This window comes from Zalophus californianus, chromosome 11, assembly GCF_009762305.2.
Source record: "Zalophus californianus isolate mZalCal1 chromosome 11, mZalCal1.pri.v2, whole genome shotgun sequence".
Lineage (NCBI taxonomy): Eukaryota > Metazoa > Chordata > Mammalia > Carnivora > Otariidae > Zalophus > Zalophus californianus.
Window position 1 is genome coordinate 97,384,276 of NC_045605.1, and position 15,078 is coordinate 97,399,353.

Genomic DNA, 15,078 nt, shown 5'->3' on the forward strand with positions numbered 1-15,078 from the left:
ATGGGTCTGCAAGTCCCCCTCTCCTCCCTTCCCCCATTTGTGTGTGCTCTCTCTCTCAAAAAAAAAAAAAAAAAAAACTCATGAATTTAAAAAAATAAGGCTTGTAAATTAGATAATAATATTGTATCAATTTTAATTTTCTGATTTTGATTATTATACTATGGTCATAGAAGAGAAATTCCTTCTTTTTTAGGAAATATATGCTGTATTTAGGGTTAAAGGAGCATCATGTCTACAACTTACTCTTAAACAGTTCTGAAAAATAGTAATATTTATATATGTGTGAGAAAGAGCATTTGAGTGAGAGTACATGTAACAAAATATTCACATTTGAGTAATCTAGCTGAAGGGTATTTGGGAATCCCTTGTGCTATTCTTGCAACTTTTCTGTAAATTTGAAATTATGTAAAAATACAAAACAATTGAAATCTCAAGAGAGAAACCCAACAACTTAAAGAATAGAAGAATTTACTCAATGAAATTTGAATACTGGTTTTGGAGACATCTGTTGAAGAAGACGTTATGGTATACTTCTGTGTGGCCTTTAAAATATTTTTAGGAACATTTTTGTTCAATTTTAGAGGTAAGATTGATGTCTATTAAAAGACTTTATTTCAGTTAAATACAATGAAAAAGTAACAAGAATGTGCATTTTTATGCAGGTAGAAAATTTGTTTTGGATTTCTGGTTATAATGGCTTGCAGTGTTTATGATTTGGCTTTCTTATCCATTACAAACACATGGTAATGATACATAAAATTTTCTGAAGAGAAAATTTAAAGGACATAGCCATTTTGTAAAATCAATATAAATTCATCTATGGGCGAGAAACCAACAAACCACAATGCTAATGGGGCTAAAACCACAGGTGTCTTATGTTCTGGGTTCAGAAGCAAGCATAGGAAACTGAGAGCTCATTTCTCATGGAACAGTAGACTAAATGTGTCACACACAGGGCAGATTTTTTATTTTTTATTTTTTTATTTTTTAAAGATTTATTTATTTATTTGAGAGAGAGAATGAGATAGAGAGAGCATGAAAGTGGGGAGGGTCAGAGGGAGAAGCAGACTCCCTGCTGAGCAGGGAGCCTGATTCGGGACTCCATCCTGGGACTCCAGGATCATGACCTGAGCCGAAGGCAGTCGCTTAACCAACTGAGCCACCCAGGCTCCCAGGGCGGGAGGTTTTTTTTAAAAATTATGATTGCTACCTGGAAAATGGCTTATATAAAACCTGGATCTAGGAAAGGAAGCAGACAACCTTGCAACCAGGACGGAGTGGTCTGAGCTACTCAAGGGTTCAGTGACAGTCTCTGTGATATCCCCAATATCGTTAGGAATGGAGCCTTAATTCACCCAATATACGATCTGATCCTAGACTAGGATCTGTCCTCAGGAGGGAGTGAAGGAGTGAGCAACTGGAGACAGTGATAATCTCCCACTTAAGGTGAGTCTACATGCTGAAATTCCAAAATATATAACAACTAATACTAAGAAAGAGCCAATAAACCCTACAATTGAAATATAAATTTACTCCAGAGAAATTAAGACTAATTAATTATTTTAAGTTGAATTTGAAATAAAGTTTAGGATCCTCAGGGACATAAAAAAGGAATGGTCATCATTAAAAAAAGAGAATAACTGGATTATTTGTGTTTTGGGTGTTGAGTTTTATAAGTTCTTTATAAATTTTGGATACTAACCCTTTATCAGACGTTATTTTCAAATATCTTCTCCCATTCTGTAGGTTGCCTTTAGTTTGGTTGCTTGTTTCCTTTGCTGTACAGAAGCTTTTTATTTTGATGAAGTCCCAATTATTTATTTTTGCTTTTGTTTCCCTTGCCTCAAGTAACATATCTGCTACGTTGATGTCAGAGGTTACTGCCTGTGTTCTTCTCTAGGATTTTAATGGTTTCCTGTCTCACATTTTGATCTTTAATCCATTTTGAGTCTATTTTTGTGTATGGTGTAAGAAAGTGGTCCACTTTCGTTCTTCTGCATGTTGCTGTCCAGTTCCCCAACACCATTTGTTGAAGAGACTGTCTTTTTTCCATTGAATATTCTTCCCTGCTTTGTCAAAGATTAATTGACCATAGAGGTGTGGGTTCATTTTTGGGTTTTCTATTCTGTTCCATTGAGCGATCTATTTATTTTTGTGCCAGTACCATACTGTCTTGATCACTACAGCTTTGTAATATAACTTGAAGTCTGGAATTGTGATGCTTCCAGCTTTGCTTTTCTTTTTCAAGATTGCTTTGGCTATACGGGATCTTTTGTGGTTCCATACAAATTTTAGGATTGTTTGTTTTAGCTCTGTGAAAAATGCTGTTGGTATTTTGATAGGGATTACATTAAATTTATAGATTGCTTTGGGTAATCTAGATATTTTAACAATATTTGATTTTCCAGGGGCCCCTGGGTGGCTCAGTCAGTTAAGCATCTGACTCTTGGTTTGGGCTCAGGTCATGATCTCAGGGTGGTGAGGTCTGCCCCTGCATTGGGCTCTGCACTCAGCATGGAGTCTGCTTGGGATTCTTTCCCCCTCCCTTTCCTTCCCCCTCAGCTCCTCCCCTGCTTTCTCTCTCTCAAATAAATAAATAAAATCTTTTTATAAACCCAATATTTGTTCTTCCAATCCATGAACATGGAATGTTTTTCCATTTCTTTGTATCCTCCTCAATTTCTTTCATCTGTGTTTTATACTTTTCAGAGTACAGATCTTTTGCCTCTTTGGTTAGGTTTATTCCTAGGTATCTTATGGGTTTTGGTGCAGCTGTAAATGGGATTGATTCCTTGATTTCTCTTGCTGGTGCTTCATTATTTGTGTGTAGAAATGCAACAGATTTCCATATGTTGATTTTGTATCCTGCGACTTTACTGAATTCATGTATCAGTTCTAGCAATTTTTTGGTGGAGTCTTTCGGGTTTTCTATATAGAGTATCGTGTTATCTGCAAATAGTGAAAGTTTGACTTCTTCCTTGCCAATTTGGATGCCTTTTATTTCTTTGTGTTCTCTGATAGCTGAGGCTAGGACTTCCAGTACTATATTAAATAACAGTGGTGAGAGCGGACATCCCTGTCTTGTTCCTAATCATAGAGGGAAAGCTCTCGGTTTTTCCCCATTGAGGATGATATTAGCTGTGGGTTTTTTGTATATGGCTTTTATTATGTTGAGGTATGTTCCCTCTAACCCTACTTTGTTGAGGGTTTTTATCATGAATGGATATCATACTTTGTCAAATGCTTTCTCTGCATCTACTGGAAGTATCATATAGTCATATGGTTCTTATCCTTGCTTTTATTAATGTGGTATATCACGTTGACTGATTTGCAAATATGGAACTATCCTTGAAGCCCAGGAGTGAATCTCACTCGATTGTGGTAAATGATTCTTTTAATGTATGGTTGGATTTTATTTGCTAGTATTTCATTGAGAATTTTTGGATCCATGTTCATCAGAGATATTGACCTGTAGTTACCTTTTTTAAAAAGATTTATTTATTTATTTGAGAGACAGAGAGACAGAGAGAAAATGCAGGGGGGAGGGGCAGAAGGAGAGGGAGAGAATCCTCAAGCAGACTCTCCACTGAGGGCGGAGCCCGATGCAGGGCTTGATCCCAGGACCCTGAAATCATAACCTGAGCTGAAATCAAGAGTCAGATGCTTAACCATCTGAGCCACCCAGGTGCCCCTGTAGTTCTCTTTTTTAGTGGAGTCTTTATGTGGTTTTGTTATCAAAGTAATGCTGGGCTCATAGAAAGAATTTGGAAGTTTTACTTCTATTTCTATTTTTTGGAATAGTTTGAGAAGAATAGGTATTAACTCTTCTTTAAATGTTTGGTAGAATTCACCTATGAAGCCATCTGGTCCTGGACTTTTGTTTCTTGGGAGATTTTTGATGACTGGTTCAGTTTATTTGCTGGTTATCAGTGTGTTCAAGTTTTCTATTTCTTCCCGTTTCAGTTTTGATAATTTATATATTTCTAGGAATTTATCCATTTCTTCCACATTGTCCAATTTGTCAGCATATAGTTTTTCACAATATTCTCTTATAATTATTTGTATTTCTGTGGTGTTGATTGTAATTTCTCCTCTCTCATTTGTGATTTTATTTATTTGGATCTTTTCTCTTTTCTTTTTGATAAGTCTGGCTAGGAGTTTATCAATTTTATTAATTTTTTCCAAGTCCCAGCTCCTGGTTTCATTGATCTGTTCTATTGCCCAAAAAAACAAATAATCCAGTTAAAAAATGGGCAGAAGACATAGACATTTTTCCAAGTAAGGCATACAGATGGCCAACAGACATGAAAAGATGTTCAACATCACTCATCATCAGGGAAATACAAATCAAAACTACAATGAGATATCACCTCACACCTGTCAGAATGGCTAAAATTAATAACGCAGGAAACAACAGATGTTGGCGAGGATGCAGAGAAATGGGAACCTTCTTACACTGTTGGTGGAAATGCAAACTGGTGCAGGCAATCTGGAAAACAGTATGGAAGTTCCTCAAAAAGTTAAAAATAGAACTACCCTATGATCTAGCAATTGCACTACTAGGTATTTACCCAAAGGATACAAAAATACTAATTTGAAGGGATACATGTACCCTGATGTTTATAGCAGCATTATCAATAATAACCAAATTATGGAAAGAGCCCAAATGTTAATCAACTAATGAATGGATAAATAAGCTGTAGTACACACACACACACACACACACACACACACACACACACACACACATACACACACAGGAATATTACTTAGCCATAAAAAAGAATGAAATGTCATTTGCAATGATGTGGATGGAACTAGAGTGCACTGTACGAAGCGAAATAAGTCAGAGAAAGACAAATGTGATTTCACTCATATGTGGAATTTAAGAAACAAAGCAAATGAACATGGGGGAAAAAAAGAGACAGAGGCAAACCATAAAACAGACTTTTAATTATAGAGAACAAACTGCTGGTTACCAGAGGGGAGGTGGGTGGGTGGATGGGCTAGACGGGTGATGGGGATTAAGGAGGGCACTTGCAATGAACACCAGGTGCTGTATGTAAGTGCTGAATCACTGAATTCTTTTTTTTTAAGATTTTATTTATTTATTTGTTTGACAGAGACACAGAGAGAGAGGGAACACAAGCAGGGGGAGTGGGAGAGGGAGAAGCAGGCTCCCCACCGAGCAGGGAGCCTGATGCGGGGCTCGATCCCAGGACCCTGGGATCATGACCTGAGCCGGAGGCAGACGCTTAATGACTGGGCCACCCGGGTGCCCCTGAATCATTGAATTCTAAACCTGAAATTAATATTACACTGTATGGTAACTAACTGGGATTGAAATAAAAACTTGAGGGGAAAAATAGAGAACAAAAATTGGGAAGCAGAAACAAAACCATGTAAATTCTTTAAAACAACAATTAAACATTCTAGAAGTAAAAAAGTTATGGCTGTTTTAAAAAATTCAACAGGAGCTCCTGGGTGGCACAGTCGGTTAAGTGTCCAGCTCTTGGTTTTGGCCCAGGTCATGATCTCAGAGTTGTGCGATCAAGCCCCGTGTCGGGCTCCGCACTCAGTGTGCAGAGTCTGCTTGAGATCCTCTCTCCCTCTCCCTCTGGCCCTCCCACTTGTGCTCTTGCTCTCTCTCTCTCTCTCTCTTTAAAATAAATAAATCTTTTTTTTGTTTAAGATTTATTTATTTATTTGACAAGAGACACAGAGAGAGAGGGAACACAAGCAGGGGGAGAGGCAGAGGGAGAAACAGGCCTCCGGCGGAGCAGGGAGGCCGATGCAGGGCTCGATCCCAGGACCCTGGGACCATGACCCAAGCCGAAGGCAGACAATGACTGAGCCACCCAGGCGCACCTAAATAAATCTTAAAAGAAAAGAACATTAAAACATGGTCATTAAAAAATAAATAAAAATAAATAAAAAATTCAACAGAGAGAATAAACTTTAGACCAGACATAAAAGAAAAAAGAATTCATAATTTGGAAAATAATACTAAGTACAACACAAAGATAAAAGATGAAAATTATGAAAGGACACAGAAGAGAAACTGAGAGACTAAAATGTACATCTAATAGAAGGAAAGGATAGAGAGGATGGCAGTGAAGCAATATTTTAAAAGATATTCTCTGAGACAAAAGACATAAGTCAGATTAAAGTGTTGTGCAAGATAACTAAAAATATACCTACATGATAGACACACTGTAGAATCCACAGAACATTAATGATAAAGAAAATAGCTTATATGAATGGTAAGAATGATTAACTCCACGAGGAATGACAGGAGTTTGACAGATGGCCCCTTGACAACAGTGATAGATGCTAGATGACAATGGAGTAGTATCTTTGAAGTGCTGAGAGAAGATAAATGACAACCCGGGATTCTCCACCTGGTTAAGCCATTACTCCAGAGGGTTAATAAAGATATTTTCAAGAAAATGAAAACTGAGAGCATTTACCACCCACAGGCTTTTGCAAAAACAGCAGGTCTGTGAATATTCAGAAATTCATAATTTGAAATCAAAAGAGCATAGAAAACCTGAAGTTGTTTTTGCTGAGTTTTCTGCAGACTCATTTGGGAGCAAACCTGACCTGGACTAGTTTATGAGGCTATCTTTGGTCTTTATTTATTCTTCTTAATGTAAACATATATTTCACTGTGGAAATTTTAATATGCTTGACTATGGGCTGCTACCCCACCCCCACTGGAGGTGCTATATCACATCTGGTTTGTGCGATATATTGCCTTTATAAAATCCAAAAATTTGTCAATTCCAAAATAGTGATAAGTGATTGTGGACCTGTCTGAAAGGATGATGTACTTTAGCAAGAAAATAATTGAACCAAGAGGGAAGGAACAGAATGAAGAATAGTCGTGAGCATGAAAATTGATATGTTGATAAACTTAATTAACTATTGACCTTTAAAAGTAATGAGTAATTTTTTACATTTAAAAAGGTAGAAGTCAAAAGAAATAAAAGGTATATCCAAATTGGAAAGGAAAAGGTAAAACTAGTTGCAGATGATATGATCCTATGTGTAGAAAATCCCAAAGAATCCACAAAAAGGCTACTAGTCCTAATAAATTCAGCAAAGATGCAGGATACCAAATCAACACACAAAAATCAGTTGTGTGGTTTTTTTTTTAAAGATCTTATTTATTTGAGAGAGAGAGAGCAAGAGAGCACAATCAGGGGGAGGGGCAGAGGGAGAGGGAAAAGCAGGCTCCCCACTGAGCAGGGAGCCCCATGTGGGGCTTGATCCCAGGACCCTGGGATCATGACCTGAGCCAAAGACAGGTGCCCCAATCAGTTTTGTTGTTATACACTGGTAGTCAACAGTCAAAAGGAAATTAAGAGAGCAACTCTATTTATAATAGCAACTAAAAGAATTAAATACTTAGGGATAAATTTTTTTGAAGATTTTATTTATTTATTTATTTATTTTAGAGACAGAGTGCATGCATGCATGAGCAGAGGGAGGGGCAGAGGGGGAGGAAGAGATTCTCAAGCAGACTCTACACTGAGTGTGGAGCCTGAGATGGGGCTCGATCCCACCACCCTGAGATCATGACTTGAACCGAAACCAACAGTCGGACGCTTAACCAACTGAGCCACCCCAGGCATCCAAGGCATAAATTTAACCAAGAAAGTAAAAGATTTGCACACTGGTGAAAACTACAAAACCCTGCTAAATGAAATCTAAAAAGACCTATATAAATGGAAAGACATCCTGTGTTTATGGGTAGGAAGACTTTTAACATTGTTAAGATGTCAGTACCATCCAAAGAAATCTACAGATTCAACACAATCTCTACCGAAATTCAAACAGACTTTTCACAGAAATCGAATAGCTGATCCTCAAATTCACATGGAATTACTACAGACTTCAGAAAGCCAGGACAATCTTAAAAAAGAATGATGTTGGAAGACTCAAACTTCCTAACTTTGAAACTTAATATACAGTACTACAGTACTTACTACAGTACTGAAAACAGTATGTATTGGCACAAAGACAGACATACAGACCACTGGAATAGAATAGAGAGCCCAGAAACAAACCCTCATATGTATGGTCAATTGATTTTCAACAAGGGTGCTGTTCACTGGGAAAAGGACTATTCAACAAGTCTTTCCAGCAAATGGTTCTGGGGAAACTAGGTATTCACATGCAAAAGAAGAGAGTTGACCCAGACCTTATGCCTTATATAAAAGTTAACTCAGGGAGCCTGGGTGACTCAGTTGGTTAAGCGGCTGGCTCTTGATTTTGGCTCAGATCAGGATCTAAGGGTCCTGGAGTTTAGCCCTGCATCAGACTCCACACTCAGCAGGGAGTCTGCTTGAGGGATTCTATCTGTCCCTCTCTCTCTGCCCCTCCTCCTGCTCACTCTCTCTAAAATAAATAAATAAATTATTAAAAAATAAAAATTTAAATTAACTCAAAATGGATCAAAGACCTAAACTGAAGAGCTAAAACTATAAAACTCTGAGAAGAAAACAACCAAATGTCTTTATGGCATTATAATTGGCAACGATTTTATGGTTATCACAGCAAAAGCATAGGGAACAAAGGAAAAAAACTGATAAAATGGACTTCATCAAAATTAAGAACTTTTTGTACTTCAAAGTGTACTATCAAGAAGGCAAGAAGACAACCTGCAGAATGAGAGAAGATATTTTTAAATTATATATCTGATAAGGGATTCATATCCAGACTATATAATGAACTCCTACAACCCAACAACAAAAAAATTTATTAAAAAATGGGCAAGGGACTTAAATAGGGATTTCTCCAAAGAAAATATACACATGTCCAATAAGTACATGAAAAGATGATCAGCACATCATTACTCAATGAGAAAATACAAATCAAAACCACAGTGAGAAAAACCACTTCACATCTTACTAGCATGGCTATTAAAAAAAATAGGAAAATAGGGAAAGTGTTGGTGAGGATTAGAACCCTTGTGCACTGCTATGAGAAGATAAAATAGTGCAGCCACTGGGAATACAGTTTGGTGTTTTCTCAAAAATTTAAAAATACATTTACTATATGACACAACAATTCCACTTCTGGGTATATACCCAGAAGAACTGAAAGCAGGATATTTGAAGAAGAGATATTTGTACACCAATGTTCATAGAAGCATTATTCATAGTAGCCAAAAGGTAGAAACAACCCATCTGTTCATCAACAGATGAATGAATAAACAAATGTGGCATATACATACAATGGCATATCATTCATCCTTAAAAAGGAATGAAATTTGATATAAGCCCAACATGGATGGACCTTAAAAACTTAGTGAAATAAGCCAGGGACACCTGGGTGGCTCAGGGGGTTGGGTTTCCACTCAGTTTCAGCTCAAGTCGTGGTCTCAGGGTTGTAGGACCGAGCCCCACATGGGGCTCCACACTCAGTGAAGAGTTTGCTTGAGATTCTCTTTCTCTCTCCCTCCCTCTCTGCCCCTCCCTCTGCTTGTTGGTGCTTGTTTCTCTCTCTCTAAAATAAATAAATAAATAAAATCTTTAAAAAAAGAGAAAAGGGGCGCCTGGGTGGCTCTGTTGGTTAAGCGTCTGCCTTCGGCTCAGGTCATGATCTCAGGATCCTGGGATCAAGCCCCACATCAGGCTCCCTGCTCAGCAGGGAGCCTGCTTCTTTCTCTGCCTCTGTTTCTCCCCCCAACTTGTGCTCTCACTCTCTCTCAAATAAATAAATAAAATCTTAAAAAAGAAAAAAGAAAGAAGTCAGACACACAAGGGCAAATATTGTACATCTCCACTTATAAGAGTTACCTAGAATAGACAAATGCATAGAGATAGGGTAGAATAGAGGACACCAAAGTCTGGGAGGAAGGTGGAAGGGGGAATTACTGTCAAATATATATAGGGTTTTTGTTGGGGATAATGATAAAATTCTGTGAATAGATAATGGTAATGGTTAACAGCATTGTGAATGTATTTAAGCCCCTGAATTGTACACTTACAGTAGTTAAAATGATAAATATCATGGCTAAAATAGTAAGTATTATAAGCATTTTACCATATTAAAAATGTTTTTAATTTAAAAGAAGTCAAAATCTAGAAAATAATATCAGAAGATGAGAAAAGTGCTCATAGGTTATTTAGAGTGTGCTTTGCTTCTTGTCTTGCTTTGGAGAGTAATAAAAATAATGGGTGACTTGACATTTTAAAAACGTGTAACTACTAATTTGAAAAGATTTATGCATCCACATTTATTGTAGCATTATTTACAGTAGCCAAGATATAGAAGCAACCTAAGTGTCTATCAATAGATGAATGGGTAAAGATGGTTTGGTGTACATATACCATGGAATATTACTCAGCCATAAAAAGAAGGAAATCTTGTCATTTCGGACAACAGGGATGAACCTACAGGGTATTATGCTAAGTAAAATAACTCAGAGAAAAACAAATACCATATGATTTCAATTATATGTGGATTCTAAAAAACAAATGAACAAACAAACATACACTGTAGAAAGATGGAGTCATTCATGTCAATCAGGGGCCTATGTCAAGCCATGATGCAAGCAGTTAAGGGTTCTGAAGCTATCAGATATCACTGAGACCAGCACCAGCTGACAACACCCCAGAACTGGTAACTAGGAGAAGCACAAGAGGTCTGCAAGGTCTCAAGACTGATTAAATCCCTTTAAAAAGGAAGGAGTTTTGCAGCAAACTGTAGACTCTCCAGACACTGACCCCTCAATGTCTGAGCACTTAAAAAAGGCAGCCACTGCTGAAGGCTCTACCTGATTGATCTCCAAACAGAACTGAGATCCTCCACTGCTTGAACAGAATAAGCAGTAAGCGCCAAGAGCTGACCCAGACTGGCCTGCGGCCTTATCTCAACTGTGCACCCACAGACTGTCTTTGCATTTGGTTTGTTCACTTCCTACCCTACACCCCCCACCGTGTTATCTTGTTCATTGTGTGACCTAGGTCTTGTGTTTTGCTTTGTGTGCCATGTAAGAAGCCAAGTTAATCACATGGTGAAATGTCATTGAGTTTGGAATCCTGAACCTGCTTTATAATCACATTAACCTTGTTTTATGACTGAATAAAGCTGACAATGTGGAAAGACATAACTCATGTGTGTACCTTCATAGTGTGCTTATGACATACACAAACAGAAACAGTCTCATAAATACAGAGAACAAACTGATGGTTGCCAGAGAGGAGGAGGTGGGGGATGGGCAAAATAGGTGAAGGGGATTAAGAGGTACTATCTTCCAGTTATAAAATAAATAAGTCACAGGGATAAAAAGCACAGTGTAGGTAGTATAGTCAATAATACTGTAATAACTGTATGGTGACAGATGGTGCCTACACTTACCGTGGTAAGCACTGCATTATGTATAGAATTATCAAAATCACTGTGCTGTACATCTGAAACTAATATAACATTGTATGTCAACGATACTTCAATTAAAAAGAGGAAAACCATAGCTAAATATGTATGTTGAATTTTTAAGAGGAATTCTAAGAAGTTACAGATTCTGTCATAGCTTCCAATCTAACAAAGGGGGGGAGAAAATGATTATAAAAGAAAAAAATTAGGGGCGCCTGGGTGGCTCAGTAGTTAGGCGTCTGCCTTTGGCTCAGGTCATAGTCCCAGGGTCCTGGGATCAAGCCCCGCATCGGGCTCCCTGCTCTGCGGGAAGGCTGCTTCTCCCTCTCCCACTCCCCCCGCTTGTGTTCCCTCTCTCGCTGGGTCTCTCTCTCTGTCAAATAAATAAATACAATCTTTAAAAAAAGAAAAGAAAAAAATTGGGGCATCTGGGTAGCTCAGTCGGTTGAGGTCTAACTCTTGATTTCAGCTCAGGACATGATCTCAGGGTCTTGAGATCGAGCCCTGCCTCAGTCTCTGCTCTCAGTGTGGAGTCTGCTTGAGATTTTCTTTGCCTCTGCCCCCCCCCACCTCTCTCTCTCTCTCTCTCTCTCGAAATGAATAAAATCTTAAAAAAAAAAAAAAAGAAAAGAAAAAACTTTCCTAACAATAGAAAGCAGGAAAAGAAAAGCAAGCCAAAGAAAAAATATTCATGGAAAAGACATAATAAGATGGCAAAAATTAATCAAATATATTTTTTAAAAACTCATTTATTAAAATACAGAGACTGTAAGTTTGGGTAAAAAGCAAAATCCAACTACATACTACTTACAAGAGAAATATCTAAAACAAAATGACACAGAAGGATTAAAATTAAAAGCATAGGAAAAATATGCCAGGCAAATACTAGTCAAAACAAAGTTGGTATTGCAATATTACAATGCTAATATCAGGCCAAAGTCCTGGACTTTTAAAAAGTTTATAAAATGTTGACTTCAGTATTTCCAGTGTGGCTGACTACAAATATAAATCTGATACTTTTTCCCTGGTATTACTTATCTATTCTTTCTAATCTTTCTAAATCAACTACCAAAGGCATTTATGAAGAGTAGCATGTACTATATAGTTAGATAATGTGATGGAGACCAAGATGAATACAACCTAATTACTTACTCCGTAGAACTTACAGTCTTGTAGGGGATATAAGTCCAGTAACTTTTTTCAAAGGCAGCAGATTCAGAGTACCAGTAGAGAGTTAGTTAGAAAGTGAGGCATGATGAGAATTGGGCATGAGTATAGAATCAGGAAAAAACTTCATGCAAAATGTGGCATTTGAGATGGTCCTGAAAAACTGTATAGAATTTTAACAGATGGAGGTAGGGAAAAGTTATTTCAGGTTGAGGAGAAACAGTAAAGCTTTGAGCAATATATTGTATTTTCTGCTTTTTTTTACAGCCATCTTATCTAAAAGAATTTTCACTGATTATATTATCTATTAACTCTTTAAGTAAAGTGATTATGATCTCTATACTGACCAGCTAAATTTTATTGGTAGGGATGATCTGAAGACAGTAGTGGAAATATAATTATAAATCTTTTTGTATTCAATATTATATGTCCTTGGTCTATCAGTTTGTTTTTTAAAATTCTTATTTTATAACTTCTTATGTAAATTCTTATCCGTACAATGAGTCTCAGCCAGATTCTTCAGTGCATAAATTATTCCCTAGTTTTAAAAAAGATATATATTTTTTAAAGATTTGATTATTTTTAGACAGAGAGAGAGAGCACAAGCGAGCAAGCTTGGGGGGGGTGATGGTAGAGGGGCAGAGGGAGAGCAAGAGAGAGCATCTCAAGCAGACTCCCCGCTGAGCATGGAGCCCAGGGCTGGGCTCAATCTCATAATCCTGAGATCATGATCTGAGCTGAAACCAAGAGTCGGACTCTCAACCCACTAAGCCACCCAAGCACCCCTAAAAAATATATTTTAAAAAGCTACACTAAGGATATAATTTCACTAGTGTGAGTTTCTTTACAGCCCAGATTATGACCTAGACACCAGCTTTTGTTCCCGGGGGTGGGGGGGGTGGGTATAAAGCATACTTTGGGACTAATTCTTTGCTGGATAGCTTCATAAATTTAAACTAGATTGTTATCATTTTAGACTTCATTTGCTAGAAATGTGACCTACTCCATTTACCTGTAACAGCTCATTTGCTTTATTTTTCATTTTCCTTTGCTCAAGACAACAGCATTGCAAACTACATGTTTAACACTTTCAATACTTTTTTAAAAAGTTATCTTCTAACCTAATTCTTTACCAGATGTTTTCCTCATGCTTACTCATAGTGTCTCAGAAGTAGATTTCTACACTAGTTTTCCACAGGGAGAAGAGCATGTAATTTGCTTTTTCATACAATGTTGTTAATATTAACAGGAAGAGGCTAATTTTATCTTAAGTGATAACATACTCTATGTTAAAGACAGGTTAGATGCTTCCCTCAGAACTTGGTCAGGGAAAAGGAAAATGGAACAGATGACTCCTGAAATTTTTTCCTGTTTGGTTCAGAGATTCAGCTTTGCTCCCACTTTAAATTGTCAGCAAATGAAAAGTGGCATTTGGAATTTCCACTGTCTCTCTATTGCTTTGCCATCTTCAGTTTAATGCCTGCTTCTCTACAAAAATTAACATATTTTCCACTCATGATTTACTTGTCAGGGAATTTAGGAGTTTTCTGGAACCTGAAGTCTGCCTTTAGTTGTGATGATTACTGGATAATTGCCTATTCTTTGGTGGAATTTCCATTTTTAGATTACGCCAGGCTCTACAGCCTTTATTTCTTTGGCAGAAGAACCCAAAGGCAATGGAGTATATTTTTTCCCCTTATCCGGCCCAGCTTAAACAATGACTCACTTGGGCCCTGGGGCTTTGCTTCATACTCTCATTCAGGGGCCACTTTTTACCCTTGCTCCTCTTATTTGCCTTAATATTCTATTTGAAACCTTTCATATCCTTTGGCACATGGCTTTGCCTCTGAGGTTATTGTCAAAAAGGTATCCATCACCCCCAAACTGGAACAGACAATCCAGTTATGTGCCCACGAGCCGTGTTGTTCTTATGGCAGCTGATGTAGGTCAGAGAGAGTACAGAAATAATGATTCCAAATGTGGTAGAAGGAGAAGTATTCTCCAAAAAGATACAAGTGCCAATGTCACCCAGTTAACTGAAAGATTTCCCTCTATTTGAGATGCTCCCATGACTGATTAAAACTCCCTCAGTGCATATATGTGGGAGGTAGGAAACACTCAGAGGAATTGGACTCCAAGAGTTGTCAGAAGGATATGGTTATATGAAGGGATTTCTTCATTGAAAGACTTGGTCTAATCTATAGTTCAGAGTTTTGTTGGAGAGAAAAGACTTTCCTCCTTTTTGGCAATGGTTCTGTGTGGTCTTGATTTTTTATTCTGATTCCAGCCTTCCATATCTCTTCCTCTAATGATGATTCCTTGATTTTTCTCTTTGCAGTTTTAACAGTGTATGTCAGGGAACTCACATTCTCTTTCGGGAATTCAGCTTCATCCAAGCCACCCCTCACAATAGGGCATCATTCTTACGGGCCTTCTGGAAATGCTTCCGAACTGTGGGCAAAAATGGCGGTAAGTCTTCCTAAATTCTTTTCTTGCCTTCTTTTCTTTCTTCCAAACTTCTGTCTT

At 37.6% G+C, this 15,078-nt stretch overlaps 1 protein-coding gene across 4 annotated transcripts in view; it reads left to right on the forward strand.

Moving 5' to 3' along the window:
* C11H11orf49 (chromosome 11 C11orf49 homolog) overlaps positions 1-15,078 on the forward strand; it is a 189,118-nt gene that overhangs the window by 69,323 nt on the left and 104,717 nt on the right. For 3 of the 4 annotated variants that reach the window (XM_027579529.1, XM_027579528.1, XM_027579530.1), the window contains exon 3: positions 14,891-15,021. The exons of the other annotated variant lie outside the window; for it this stretch is intronic. In XM_027579529.1, the coding sequence (XP_027435330.1) occupies positions 14,891-15,021 (131 nt within the window). The remainder of the gene's footprint in view (positions 1-14,890; positions 15,022-15,078) is intronic. 4 annotated transcript variants of the gene reach the window in all.